This window comes from Thalassophryne amazonica, chromosome 19, assembly GCF_902500255.1.
Source record: "Thalassophryne amazonica chromosome 19, fThaAma1.1, whole genome shotgun sequence".
NCBI lineage: Eukaryota > Metazoa > Chordata > Actinopteri > Batrachoidiformes > Batrachoididae > Thalassophryne > Thalassophryne amazonica.
Genome location: NC_047121.1, coordinates 67,378,427 through 67,393,790, shown reverse-complemented (window position 1 = coordinate 67,393,790; position 15,364 = coordinate 67,378,427). Strand labels below are relative to the sequence as shown.

Genomic DNA, 15,364 nt, shown 5'->3' with positions numbered 1-15,364 from the left:
TTGGCCAACAGATTTGTTGCTGATGCTGGCCAGTTTGAAGCACAGAACACAGCATTTTATGGAATTGCTTAATTTGAAACCATGGAGTTACATGGGGTTAATGTTGCGGATGGTTTAAGTGAGACACTGAACCTGCAACATAATTGAAACTGGGCTGTTAAAATATCAGTCAAGCACTTCAATGTTAATAACATTATATATTAAACTGTTAACACTCTCTGTGTTTAACTATGTTGTTGTGTCTCAGAGTTGATTATGTTACTGTTGATTTAAGTCTCTGTGTCTGCCAAGGTGTAATTTTAACTTTTTAATTTTTTTATCTTGTGCTGTAAGATTTTGGAATAGTTTACCTGCTGAAGTCAGGCAGTCAAGTTTTACTGAAGTTTTTAAAAGAAGACTTTAGACTTTTTTGTTCTTGGCTGCTTACAACATGCAAAAGTTGAGAAATTATAATTAGGGTTGCCAACCGTCCCTTGAAAAACGTAATCGTCCCTTATTTGGAAATAAAAGTGTGCGTTCCGTACTGACCTGAAACGGGACGCAGTTTGTCCCGTATTTCTGTGAGAATCAAAAAGTTTGTAAAATGTCAATGGAATTGACTGGCGCTTTATATGGAAACTTACGGTAAATATGATCCCAACCTTTCTCCTGCTCTTCACCAATGAGCTGACAGACACGAGTTGATGATACAGAATCACTCTTATCTCATTGGTTGAGGGACATCTGCTCGCAAGAAGATCCTGGACGAGAATCATGAGCCGACGACGGTCGTCGGACGACCATAACAAAGTAGCATGGCTGATACCGACACAGACACCGACACTGGCACTGCAGACACGCCTACAAACAGCAATGTCGGTAACGTCATTACTCCTCCTCGAAAAAACAAAACAAAAAAGAAAGCAAAAGTACATGGGCAAATGGGAAAAGGAAAATGGCTGGGTGGAAAAGGTGCGTGACAACAGCTATAAGTATTGTGAAGATATTGTTTACTTTTTCAGACTTTCACTGTTACATTGTTTTGGATGATTTTTTTTTTTGTTAATTTATACACTTTTAAGCAATAACACGACAGAGAAAGATTTATTTTTAAATTAATTTTTTTTATATACTTTGAAGCAGGACAGGATGCTCATATTGAAATTGTGAGTGAAAATTTATTTTGCACTTAATATTTTGCACTAAATAATAATTTGTTTTCCGCATGTTCATATCATAACAAATGCATGTGTGCATCTACTTAAATTCAGTCAAGTCAATAGTCAAATGGTTAAAAATCGTTTCACACACACGCTGGGAAGGGTGACGGCAATGGTCAGTTGGCCGGTCCATGGAAATAGAGACTGGAATGGACGTCACGTGACTAGCGGCGTGCCCCACGGCGGCCATTACTGAGGGTGGAGAGAGACCTTGATCCTGTTAAACAGAAGCGATATGAGGAGAAAAAAGGCAGCCAGTGCTTCACCATCAACTGCACGAACCACAAAAACAAATTCTCCAATGCTAGAATGAACTGTACAAGAGCCTTAATGTAATTATGTAAAACAAATGTCTATTTTAAAGTCGTTATGCCGCAATTTAATGTCAATATACTGAGACTATAATTCAACACCATAAGTTCTTTTCATTAAGCTGCGTTCACATGCGGAAACAAAAATGTTTAAATATATTTATGTATATATACTTGCAGCTGTTGTTTAATATGATATGTACATGTGGTCACAGGAGGCATTTAAATTTGAACAGTGTGGTTGGAGGGGATGGAGGAGGTACTTTTTACCCTGACTGAGGGTCAAAAGTCATACATTCTGAATGGCTTTATATCTACTTGTAATAAAATGTTAGTAAAAATCATATATATGTTGTTGTCATTAAAAGTCTAGCAGTAATATTACAGTGGAAAAAGCAGCAAGATAAATGAGCACAATGGTAAGGCATACTTCAGATTTATATTTTAATACATAAGGATTGTTTATCCAGACATGTATGGGTTCGTTAGACCTTTTAATTAGCATGAATACAACTTACAAGCGTCATTTATAAAAATCCATCGAGAATTATGATGACAGGAAAAAAAAAATCACAGTAAATGAACAGAATGGAATATTTTCCACAAATTTCCACACTTTACATAAAACATTTTTTTCTACCTAGACATGTATGGGTTCATTAGAAGGAGCAATTAAAGGGCTTTAAAACAAGCCTACTTTTACTAAAATCTGTTAACAAATAGCGACAATAAAGCGAGAAAAGCAGCACAGTTTGTCGTAATTTCCCCAAATTTCTGCATTTTACATAAAAGTTTTTTTTTCACCCACACATGCATAGGTGCATTGGAAAGAGCTTTCAAAGGGCTTTGAAACAAGCGTACATTTATTAAAATCCATTAAGAAATAGTGACGCTAGTACAAAAAAGCGGTCAGTTTATTATTGATGAGCTGCACATTTCCACCCTTAGTAATGGCACCTTCCTGTCCTGAGTGACGCTAATAGATAGAGGCGCGCACGTCCATTCCAGTCTATATTTCCATGGGCCGGTCAGCACTGCCAGTGAGGTGTCCCTTATTTATTTTTCAGAGAGTTGGCAACCCTAATTATAATCTTAATGTTCTTAATGTCTATCTATCTATCACATATAGGCAAAATTGTCCCAGAATATATTGCACTGTCAACAGTTGGGTGTTGTATTGAGGGTTTTTTTTCAGTCAGGTGAAATGTCACTTTCATTCATGGGGTATTTTTGCTTTGCAGCAACTGGCACTTATGTTTTACATGTTTTCTACATGTGTCTATGAGAAAGCCGCACAAGTTTATCTGTTTTTGGAAGAATGTGACCATGAAGGCTTGGAGAGGAAACAGGGGCATGTGAGTACAGTGGATAGCTCAATGTGACGTCCAAAGGAGAGCTAACAGTTAGCACTGCTAACCCATAGCCATGTCTATGCTTATCTGCCGGACAAATGAAAGAATCAAGCAACACAAATGTGGTAATGGCCCAAAAACAATGAGGAGGAATTTAAAGAAAATGCTGCAAAGTGGTCTTCTGATAGTTTGAGTGAAAGTGTCCTGTAGCTTGACATCTAGAATATTCAGTTCACTCTGTAAAACTCAAAATAGAAAAATGTAGCAAACATCCTAAAAATGATAATCACCATCAGCAGCCATTCATTAGCTGCTCTGTTTCAGAACATAAAAGTTATCATGGAATACAGCTGATATAGTTCACAGCATCTACAATACTCACAGGATTACCAACAACAGAGAGCTCAGTCAGTGATGGAAGAACGTCTAGTTTTTCAAGCTCTGTGATGTTCTGCAAAATGCAAAGAACATTATTTATTTTTCACTGCCTATACAGTTTCACCTTATTTGACTTTTTGCTACAGCTTGTCGTATGTTGATAATGGAGACATATGTACCAGAGTTAAACCTTTCATAATTCTGGTGTGCGGAGGATAGAAGCAGCTGATATGACAGATTATGTGCATAAACTTGCATTAATCTCATGACAGTTTGGTGACACAACATTGTAAAGTGTGTTTCATTCCGAGGTATATGGCTGGACTTGGCTGTGATTCAAACACACCCCACTGTGAAGATGAATTCAATGATTACTATATTTTAAGTCTTAATTAACTGCATGAAAACATAAAGGAAGTGAAGAAAGAACTGGCAAGAAGCGTGCAAATCACTTGCTCTGTGTGAAAAGGCACAGCAGACTGACAAGCTGATTATCCTGATTGTTCCCCTCTTTCTTGACACATACAGCCGTGACCTTCAATCAAAGTTGATTCTCCTTAATGCTACCCCTCACATGCCACAGTTGGGTGGTAATGACACACAATTTCTCCCCCTTAAGTCTTGCTTTGCAAATGCTCGGAAAATAATGGTGCTGCACACTGAATATAATGCATTTTTAAAACATTTGCCACAGTTTGCATATCAGCCAATCAGAAACAGTTGGTGAGAAATCAAAATCTGTGCAAAAGCTTACTATGACCTTGGCTGCACCCTTGGGAATTCAGTTTGGTCTGAGTGATTCAGGTGGTTTCAATGGAAATCTGAATATGCAGGGACAAAAAGTGAAATGTGTCAGGAGGCTGCCACTGGATTTATACCTGTAGTTTGTTTGTGCAAAGAAAAATCTTGCACAGTTTAGTCAGAGCATCGAGGTGATTCAGTTCCTGGATCCTGTTTCCAGCTAGATGCAGTTCCAGCAGGGCTGTCTGGGCTATTAGAGAGTTTGCAGTCAAGCATTTGATCCGGTTCTTGTCGAGAACAAGCTTTTCAAGGTGGTAAAGCCCTTCCAAACCCTCCACATCCCTGATCTCATTACCTGTAGGGAAGACAAATGAAACAAAGACAAGACTTCAAACACCAACACTACAGATCTGTGCAAACACACACAGGGTTTTTTTTGTTTTGTTTTTGACGCAATCCGAATAATTTAATATTGAATATTTGTCAGTGCGTAGTCCTGATCCAATCCTTCCATTTTAAATTTTGCTCTTGCACAGAGCAGAATGCACATCAAATGCCATCGAATGGCATATATTTGTCACTTTAACACCTCTGCCATCCATTAAGAAAAAAACACTTTCAAAACAAGCCGCTTCTTAATGTTTTTACTAATTTGTTTATTTCTTTGTTTTTTAAACAAGTAACATTTTTTATGACTCATCAGCTTCCACTTAATGCAGATCTGTAGCAGTAAAACCAGGACATTCAGAGTAATACAAATTGAACAATGTTTAGTTTTCAAAAATCTATTAATTCTCATTATTATTATTATTACTACATGCAAAAATGTCTTTAAAATATCTTCAAAAATGGATCTTTACACAAACTGGGGGGGGGATTCAATCCCTTGCCCCTCTGATGACGCCATGTACCGCCTCTGTAAACAGATGAAAAACAACCACACCAACAAGAAAGACATTTTTTGGGGGGTGGGGTGGAAATCGCTCTGTGATTGACTGACAAGAAACTTATATTACATGCATAAACCATCAGAAACACATTTGGTGCATATTTTAAGTAAAGTATCTGCTACCACTTCGTGCTTATGAAACAGAGTGAGACTGATGTGCACCGTTGATGATCTGTGTAAATAAAATAGGTTTGTTGCATATTTATAGCAAAGCCAGAGCTTTGAAAACATTCTTTGCATAGTGAAGCAGCAGCAGCCAAGACTATGTGTTTGATCACAGACCGCACTTACAGGGTGCATCAGAGCACACACACACACACACACATATATATATATATATATATATATATATATATATATATATATATATATATATACATACTCGTATATGGCATCGTGAGAGTTCTGTTCACAGAACTGCATGCAGAATACATAAGTATGACTGCACAGTATGATAGACATGCTTATTTGTTTCCATAAGTCACTGACATTTCATCTCATTTCCACAGTCTGTATGTCACTCTAGTTCAGAGGTCTCAAACCGGTTCCAGAAAGGGCCGAGAGGGTGCAGGCTTTCTGTGCAACCACCCACTCCAGCAGGTGATTTCACTGATTAACTGATTTCACCTGCTCAAAGTGATGTTAATCAGTGAAATCACCTGCTGGAGTGGGTGGTTGCACAGAAAGCCTGCACTCTCTCGGCCCTTTCTGGAACCGGTTTGAGACCTCTGCTCTAGTTCCATGCTCTGTGCAGGAGGCGTGGCCACACCCTCAGTGCAAGAGGTGTGGCCACACCGCTGTGTCCGATGTCTATTTCTGAGGCAAAAAAGGAAACAGTGAACCAGTCAGTTAAAGGGAGGGAACAGATTATTCCAATCAGAAACTTTGAGACCATAAGTGGAATTGGTTAATTTATCTTTTTTTTCTGAAACATGAACCTGAAAGTGAAAGTGTACTGATATGCATTTGTGTTGAGAGCAGTGTGCATTCGAGTTTAGACAGAAAACACCACCAATTTATAAATTGACATTTTATATGATTTAGTGTTAAATTCCACGAATGAGACGTCCACCGAATAGCGACACTGTTTACAATAATTCCAAATCCGTACAGAGTGAGGTTTTATGAGATGCCGTCATTTACACAAAAATAAAACAAACTTATAAAATGGACAAAATATTGAAGGGAGTCTGGCTTCACACGTCACACAACATAAACAAACAGACAAAAAAACAAAACACTTTCAACCCAACGCGAATGACAAGAGATGTAATCAATTCATAAAAGTTTAATGAAAAAGTTTACATTTAAACTGTCTCACAGTGTTAAAGTGTCTGATGGCAGCTCTGTACTGCTCAGATTAAAGCTCCTCTACTGAACTCACACCAACCACTGACATTTAAACACAAATATGTACTAAACCGTGACTTTTGTGTACCGTGACACCCCCAATACACACACACACACACACACACACATATATATATGTGTGTGTGTGTGTGTAAATATACACGCGCGCACACACACGTGTGTGTGGGTGATTAAATATACACGCACACACACACACACACATATATATATATATATACGAGGGCTGTCAATAAAGTAATGGTCCTTTTTATTTTTTTCAAAAACTATATGGATTTCATTCATATGTTTTTACGTCAGACATGCTTGAACCCTCGTGCGCATGCGTGAGTTTTTCCACGCCTGTCGGTGACGTCATTCGCCTGTGAGCACTCCTTGTGGGAGGAGTCGTCCAGCCCCTCGTCGGAATTCCTTTGTCTGAGAAGTTGGTGAGAGACTGGCACGTTGTTTGATCAAAAATTTTTCTAAACCTGTGAGACACATCGAAGTGGACACGGTTCGAAAAATTAAGCTGGTGTTCAGTGAAAATTTTAACGGCTGATGAGAGATTTTGAGGTGATTCTGTCGCTTTAAGGACTTCCCACGGTGCGAGACGTCGCTCAGCGCTCTCAGCCGCCGTCGTCAGCCTGTTCAAGCTGAAAACCTCCACATTTCAGGTTCTATTGATCCAGGACGTCGTGAGAGAACAGAGAAGTTTCAGAAGAAGTCGGTTTCAGCATTTTATCCGGATATTCCACTGTTAAAGGAGATTTTTTTAATGAAAGACGTGCGGACGGGTCCGCGCGTCGGGACGCAGCCGCCGCGATGCTCCGCCACAGGAAAAACACCTCTGTTGAAAGCCTTAAGGACAAGTTGGAACATGTCCTGCCTGTTAAACAGTTTCTCATATACTCACTCCACTGAAAGCCATCAAAAGCCGCCTGGATTTTACAAATGGTTATCAACACGGAGGTGTTTTTCCTGTGCCGCCACACCGCGTCGGCTGCGTCCCGATGCGCGGACCCGTCCGCACGTCTTTCATTAAAAAAATCTCCTTTAACAGTGGAATATCCGGATAAAATGCTGAAACCGACTTCTTCTGAAACTTCTCTGTTCTCTCACGACGTCCTGGATCAATAGAGCCTGAAATGTGGAGGTTTTCAGCTTGAACAGGCTGACGACGGCGGCTGAGAGCGCTGAGCGACGTCTCGCACCGTGGGAAGTCCTTAAAGCGACAGGATCACCTCAAAATCTCTCATCAGCCGTTAAAATTTTCACTGAAAACCAGCTTAATTTTTCGAACCGTGTCCACTTCGATGTGTCTCACAGGTTTAGAAAAAATTTTGATCAAACAACGCACCAGTCTCTCAGCAACTTCTCAGACAAAGGAATTCCGACGAGGGGCTGGACGACTCCTCCCACAAGGAGTGCTCACAGGCGAATGACGTCACCGACAGGCGTGGAAAAACTCACGCATGCGCATGAGGGTTCAAGCATGTCTGATGTAAAAACATATGAATGAAATCCATATAGTTTTTGAAAAAAATAAAAAGGACCCTTACTTTATTGACAGCCCTCGTATATATATATGTATGCGTGTGTGTGTAAATATACACGCATGCGCACACACACGCATATATATATATATATATATATGCGTGTGTGTGCGCATGCGTGTATATTTACACACACACACACACGTGTGTGTGCGCGCGTGTGTGTATATTTACACACACACACACACGTGTGTATGCGCACGCGCGTGTATATTTACACACACACACACACGTGTGTATGCGCACGCACACACACACACACACACACAGAGAGAGCACTTCTACCAAAGAGTAGAATTACATGCCTGAAAATGAAAAACTCAGCATTTAAAAAGAATACACACAGTCGTTTAGTATTTAGTTATTTGCTGTTGTGTAAAAGCCGTTGAAATTACAAAAGCAGCTATAAAAGGTTTTTAAGCAAAAGATAAAAAAGAAAAAAAGGTCTGTACTGTGCCACAAATCACTCTGAAAAACGCAGACCTCAAATCAGAACTCATCAACAGAGGTTGAAAAGAAAAATATTCCTTTTCTTCACACCTAATCTCCCATGTGCACTAAGGCCTATTGCAGCTTGCCTTTTCACAGACTCCACAAGCCACTCTGAAAGGGTTTCATGAGGCAAAAGTGGTGCATCAACCATACATACCTTGAAGGAAGAGTGATTTAAGATTGGTGAGCCTGCTGAGCTCCAGATTGGCCAAGTTGGAAATTCCATTGTGACTCAAATGCAGCACCTCAAGGCTGCCCATCAATGGCTCTAAGCTGCCAGCAGGTCCAGGGTCCCTTAAACACAGCCATAAACACAGAATGTTTGAATCATCTGTGGTTAAATGAACATTCTGTTGTCCTTTCTGCTGCCCTCCTTATGTTGCTGTGACATACATTTTGCAATTTTCTGAGTTGCTCCATTTTCATTTTAAATATGTCTGCAGAATTAATTGTCACAGATGGAAAATTTAAGCCAACAAAGTTAAACTGAGTAAACTGGCAGAGGGTTGCAGCCCTCTGCTAAACTATGATTTACCTCATTAAATACCAAAAATTTGTTTTTCAGTAATTATTCATGGTGCATCCAGAAAGTATTCACAGTGCTTCACCTTTACAGCCTTATTCCAAAGTGGATGAAATTAATTTTTTTCCCTGAAAATTCTACACACAATACCGCATAATTGACAATGCATGTCAGAGCACAAGCCAAGCATGAAGTCAAAGGAAATGACTGGAGACCACTGAGACAGGATTGTCTCGAGGCACAAATCTGGGGAAGGGTACAGAAACATTTTTGCTGCTTTGAAGGTCCTAATAAGCTCAGTGGCCTGATGAGACCAATTCTCTGGTCTGATGAGACAAAGACTGAACTCTCTGATGTGAATGCCAGGTGTCATGTTTGGAGGAAACCAGGCACCATCCCTGCAGTGAAGCATGGTGGTGGCAGCATCATGCTGTGGGGATGTTTTTCAGCAGCAGGAACTGGGAGACTAGTCAGGATTGAGGGAAATGATGAATGCAGCAATGTACAGAGACATCCTGGATGAAAACCTGCTCCAGAGCCCTCTTGACCTCAGACTGGGGTGACAGTTCATCTTTCAGCACTACCCCAAGCACACAGCCAAGATAGCAAAAGAGTGGCTTCGAGACAACTCTGTGAATGTCCTTGAGTGGCCCAGCCAGAGCCCAGACCTGAATCCAATTGGACATTTCTGGAGAAATCTGAAAATGGCTGTGCACCAACTCTCTCCATCCAACCTGATGGAGCTTGTGAGGTGCTGTAAAGAGGAATGGGGGAAACTACCCAAAGATAGGTGCACCAAGCTTGTGGCATCATATTCAAGAAGACTTGAGGCTGTAATTGCTGCCAAAGGTGCATCAACAAAGTATTGAGCAAAGGGTGTGAATAAAATATAATACTTATGTATGAGTGATTTCTTTGTTTATTTTAATAAAATTAGCAAAAAAAAAAAAAAAAACCCAACAACTTTTTTCATGCTGTCATTATGGGGTGTTGTGAGTAGAATTTTGAGGGAAAAAATTAATTTACTCCATTTTGGAATAAGGTTGTAACAACAAAATGTTGAAAAAGTGAAGTGCTGTGAATACTTTTCGGATGCACTGTATTAAAGGTAAAATACCACCACAACCACCTGCTGTTGATAACCAATCTGTAAAGGTAACAGCCCCTAAATGTAATAACTGTTAGTGCCTAAAATCTTTAGCAGCAACATCCAACCACACATTAACAATAACACGATGCCAGCCTATTGTAAAGCTGATGAGGAATTTTGGCTCATTCTTCTTTACGGAATGGTTGTCATGATGCCACACTGTACAGTATGAACATGACTTTAATGAGTCCACACCAAAACTTTCATTTTGTTTCTACTGGGTCATTCAGATTTGGGCTTGAGCTTGGGCTTTCGATCACTGTGAACTTTACACAATGCTCAGATCCCAGACTCTCAGAATTTTCTGGTCGAGATCATGTAAGGCTAATATTGAGATGATGTGATCAAAGTTAAAATTCTAGCACACACACCTTGAACTATCGAAAGCCTTTTTGTGACAGTGTACAGCAGTCAAAAAGCAGACAAAAGACACTCTCATTAAACGCATGTAGTAACTTCTGTAACATGCTCAGAGGATCATTCCATTGTTCTTGCAATACAATTAAAACTTTAAACAGCAACGTTTTACTGATTGTGAAAGTAAAAAATATAAAATAGCTTGTGTAACAGTTTGCTTCAAATTCAAGGGATTTCTTAAAAGAAAGTTTGCCCCTAGGTTACGTTTTGTTTTTCCAAATCTTTGCACAAGCACAATCAGTCAAGTGAGGTGTCCTACACTGATGTGTCACTGCTGCCCCCTAATGGTTGCACAGCTTAAACTAATTTGTATCTCATGCAGTGAAGCAGTGTGAAATGTAAATGATCTTCTGGTAGAAAACCCTACCTGAGGCCTTTGAGCCGTCTTTGCTGTCCGTATCCACTGGAGCGGACTTTATTGTGCAGCATCTGTCTCTTTGTCAGATGAGTCTGAGAATTCAGCCTGGGCAGAATGGACTCAATGTGGTTATAGTTCAAATAAAGAGCCTGCAAAGAGGAGACTAGAAATCATATATATGTCCAAGCCTCGAGAGTTCACTTCTAACAATCTGATGTGTTTAATCTGTACCTGGATGTTGGGCAGACAGACGAGGCCTGAGAAGGAGGTGAGTTTATTGTGTTCCAAATTGACACTGTGCAGGTGAGAGAACAAGTGTGGTGGAGCCAGATCAACCATGCTGGGAAAACAAAATCTTTTGAATTAACCCTGCTTTCTAACAACTGTAATTATGCTACTTTTGTGGATGTTATACCTAATGGAGCAGAACTGCAGGGTGAGGGAATTGATGTCTGTGATGTTTAAATGTCCAAGCTTGTCTATTACCATGTCTGCATTTAGCCTTCCAACAAATATGTCCTTTGCATTTTCACACTCTGTTACTTCCTGCAGAAAAACAGCAGATGTAAGATTTTAGATACAAACTATGTAATCACCACTGCCACATTTTTTCGAGCAGGCTCACCCTTTTAAACAATTACACTTCACTAAAAACATTGTTATCACTGAAGCTGTGAGCACCTTTAAACCCCTGATACACTCATCCACAATTCCACTAGATCCACCCATTTTTTGCAGATGTAGTGGACACAGATAAGTACATGACATGGTCTTTGTAAATATGGTGGATGTGGTCAAACTTTGGACATGTTTAAAAAACGTATTGACGATGTGGTCAAATCAGGATGCAGTAAATAATTAAAAAGGATGTGGTAACAACTGCAGGGATGTAATAATGACATAATTAAACCTAGTGTGTGTACGTGCTGACAGGCTCTCTGCACCACACTCTGATCTGTGTTGTGAAATGTGCTGGTTGCTGTCCATGGTACTGAAACACAGGCAACCAATAAACAAAATAAGCAAACATTCTCCATTACCTCCTCATACAACCCCTGGCAAAAATTATGGAATCACCGGCCTCGGAGGATGTTCATTCAGTTGTTTAATTTTGTAGAAAAAAAGCAGATCACAGACATGACACAAAACTAAAGTCATTTCAAATGGCAACTTTCTGGCTTTAAGAAACACTATAAGAAATCAAGAAAAAAGATTGTGGCAGTCAGTAATGGTTACTTTTTTAGACCAAGCAGAGGAAAAAAATATGGAATCACTCAATTCTGAGGAAAAAATTATGGAATCACCCTGTAAATTTTCATCCCCAAAACTAACACCTGTATCATATCAGATCTGCTCGTTAGTCTGCATCTAAAAAGGAGTGAACACACCTTGGAGAGCTGTTGCACCAAGTGGACTGACATGAATCATGGCTCCAACACGAGATATGTCAATTGAAACAAAGGAGAGGATTATCAAACTCTTAAAAGAGAGTAAATCATCATGCAATGTTGCAAAAGATGTTGGTTGTTCACAGTCAGCTGTGTCTAAACTCTGGACCAAATACAAACAACATGAGAAGGTTGTTAAAGGCAAACATACCGGTAGACCAAGGAAGACATCAAAGCGTCAAGACAGAAAACTTAAAGCAATATGTCTCAAAAATCGAAAAATGCACAACAAAACAAATGAGGAACGAATGGGAGGAAACTGGAGTCAACGTCTGTGACCGAACTGTAAGAAACCGCCTAATGGAAATGGGACTTACATACAGAAAAGCTAAACGAAAGCCATCATTAACACCTAAACAGAAAAAAAAACAAGGTTACAATGGGCTAAGGAAAAGCAATCGTGGACTGTGGATGACTGGATGAAAGTCATATTCAGTGATGAATCTCGAATCTGCATTGGGCAAGGTGATGATGCTGGAACTTTTGTTTGGTGCCGTTCCAATGAGCTTTATAAAGATGACTGCCTGAAGAGAACATGTAAATTTACACAGTCATTGATGATATGGGGCTGCATGTCAGGTAAAGGCACTGGGGAGATGGCTGTCATTACATCATCAATAAATGCACAAGTTTACGTTGATATTTTGGACAATTGAAAGGATGTTTGGGGATGATGAAATCATTTTTCAAGATGATAATGCATCTTGCCATAGAGCAAAAACTGTGAAAACATTCCTTGCAAAAAGATCCGTAGGGTCAATGTCATGGCACAGGGTCAATGTCAACGAGCAGATCTGATTTGATGCAGGTGTTAGTTTTGAGGATGAAAATTTATAGGGTGATTCCATAATTTTTTCCTCAGAATTGAGTGATTTCATATTTTTTTCCTCTGCTTGGTCTAAAAAAGTAACCAGAAAGTTGCCATTTGAAATGACTCTAGTTTTGTGTCATGTCTGTGATCTGCTTTTTTTCTACAAAATTAAACAACTGAATGAACATCCTCCGAGGCCAGTGATTCCGTAATTTTTGCCAGGGGTTGTACAAATCAAGGGTTCCCTCAACACATGCACCAGCGTTTACAGAGCATTTTTGAGTTTGTGTTTAAACAGAGACAGGCAAGTTTGGCAGGAGAGCTTTTTTCTGAGTATAGTTTATTGTTGAACTTCTACATGTGAACACAAGATATAACTTGCAGAATGAGTGAAAAAGCACAGTGCTGTTAGATGCTATGATAACATGGCAGGGATGAAGTATGGACTTGAAAATGGCACACTTTTTCATTTTGACGACGTTCTTGCTGCATTCATGAAAATTTCTCAGGAGGCAGTGCAGACTTCATGGTCTTAGTCTGAGTGCGATGGCGCCCTAAGCTCATTTCACACTACAGATACAATTTTCCATTCTATGATTCCTCAAAACAAATATATTGTTGTTGATATTATAAACTTCAGAGAGAAAAAAGTGGGTAACAATGCAATATCCATATGAGACATCACTGGCAACCAAAATGATTGCCGCCACTTCTACTTTGATTGAGATAGCTACGTATACCTGTGACATGCTGGCGATTTCAAGGTATGCTGCTATAAATTGGCAAAAATGGTGAATGTGCCCTACAGGAGCTTAGAATGGGTGTGGTTGTTTATGCTTACCACTGCAAGTCCATCCAGTGCTTTCAGAGAAGGAAGGTGGAACACTACATACATCCGATAATTTTCTACTTTCTCCAAAGGATTCCCGTAAAGATCCAAAATGATAAGGTTTGTCAATATCTGAAAAGCAGCATGAGCAGGAGAGATAACAATGCTATAAAAACAACAACCCTACAGTCCTGATTTAATGAATTTAACTTTCATCTACCTTTAAATGGTAGATATCTCGTGGTGTGGAAATGTGATTATTGCCAATATAGAGCTCAATAAGGGAACGGGCCCTGTGGATACCATGCAGGGAACTGATACGGTTGTTTTCTACTGATAAAAAGTGGAGGTTGGGCAGCTGATCCAGGACTGAGGCATCCAGACAAGACAGCTGATTCCCATCCACATTCAGTTTATGAAGGGAATGCAACTGCGATAGGCCTAGAAGAAAATACAGGCATAGATGTCATAGAAATAGTCTAGCTGTAGGTACTATGCAATGTAACCCTTTTTTTGGACAAGAAAACACATTAATGCTGTGACTTTCCAGTGGGTAGCACATTCAATCAATTGTGTTCTGGCTCAGGTCTTCCAATAATATTGTGAAATATCTCAGATGTAATGGTTGTGCTGACAGTGTGACTGACCTTTGAGTGAGCTGATGCTGTTGTTATTGAGGGAGAGCTCCTCCAGCTTTAGGCAGCTATCAAGTCCTTCCATTTTACAGATGTCATTATCATTAAAGGAAGCCCAGCGCAGATTGACCATCTTATCCAGAAAGGTCAGGTTAGGAATTCCCTGGCCATCAAGGTTCAGGGCAGTGATCTGAACAAAATTCAAAATCATAATGAGTCAAAATGCATGCCATGTTTATTGTTAATCACAATTTGAAAGACTAGAGAAATATTTTTCTTTTCATAGTTTAGTGCTCCTACATTGCAGCTGCTATAGTAACTAGTGTCAGAAAATGACAATATTTGCTACATAATCTATCCCAGATTTGTGCACTAACATCATTTTCAAAGCAGAACTGTTTCTTAAAAGGTGCACTACAAATATATATATATTTTTCACATTGTCACATCTGTTTTGTCCACATTTTCAGTTACATGTGGTTGGGGTTTAATCTTACAGATTCCCAAAGTCTCCTAAATTTATGTCTATACATGTAAAAATTATTCTGCTGTCAACAACATTTTGACCTAAAATGACTTGTTTTACATTTTTTGTGACATATACTCAACAAAAATATAAACGCAACACTTTTGGTTTTGCTCCCATTTTGTATGAGATGAACTCAAAGATCTAAAACTTTTTCCACATACACAATATCACCATTTCCCTCAAATATTGTTCACAAACCAGTCGAAATCTGTGATAGTGAGCACTTCTCCTTTGCTGAGATAATCCATCCCACCTCACAGGTGTGCCATACCAAGATCCTGATTAGACACCATGATTAGTGCACAGGTGTGCCTTAGACTGCCCACAATAAAAGGCCAC

At 39.5% G+C, this 15,364-nt stretch overlaps 1 protein-coding gene across 6 annotated transcripts in view; it reads right to left on the bottom strand.

The window, feature by feature from the left end:
- The window catches only part of lrrc9 (leucine rich repeat containing 9), a 71,854-nt gene that overhangs the window by 17,688 nt on the left and 38,802 nt on the right, over nucleotides 1–15,364 (bottom strand). For 5 of the 6 annotated variants that reach the window (XM_034195411.1, XM_034195414.1, XM_034195410.1 and 2 more), the window contains 9 exons: nucleotides 14,509–14,686; nucleotides 14,082–14,302; nucleotides 13,874–13,993; nucleotides 11,189–11,319; nucleotides 11,005–11,113; nucleotides 10,783–10,922; nucleotides 8,483–8,619; nucleotides 4,119–4,336; nucleotides 3,245–3,313 (listed from right to left, as the gene is read on the bottom strand). In XM_034195411.1, the coding sequence (XP_034051302.1) occupies nucleotides 3,245–3,313; nucleotides 4,119–4,336; nucleotides 8,483–8,619; nucleotides 10,783–10,922; nucleotides 11,005–11,113; nucleotides 11,189–11,319; nucleotides 13,874–13,993; nucleotides 14,082–14,302; nucleotides 14,509–14,686 (1,323 nt within the window). The remainder of the gene's footprint in view (nucleotides 1–3,244; nucleotides 3,314–4,118; nucleotides 4,337–8,482; nucleotides 8,620–10,782; nucleotides 10,923–11,004; nucleotides 11,114–11,188; nucleotides 11,320–13,873; nucleotides 13,994–14,081; nucleotides 14,303–14,508; nucleotides 14,687–15,364) is intronic. The other variant, XR_004566791.1, reaches the window with a different exon arrangement.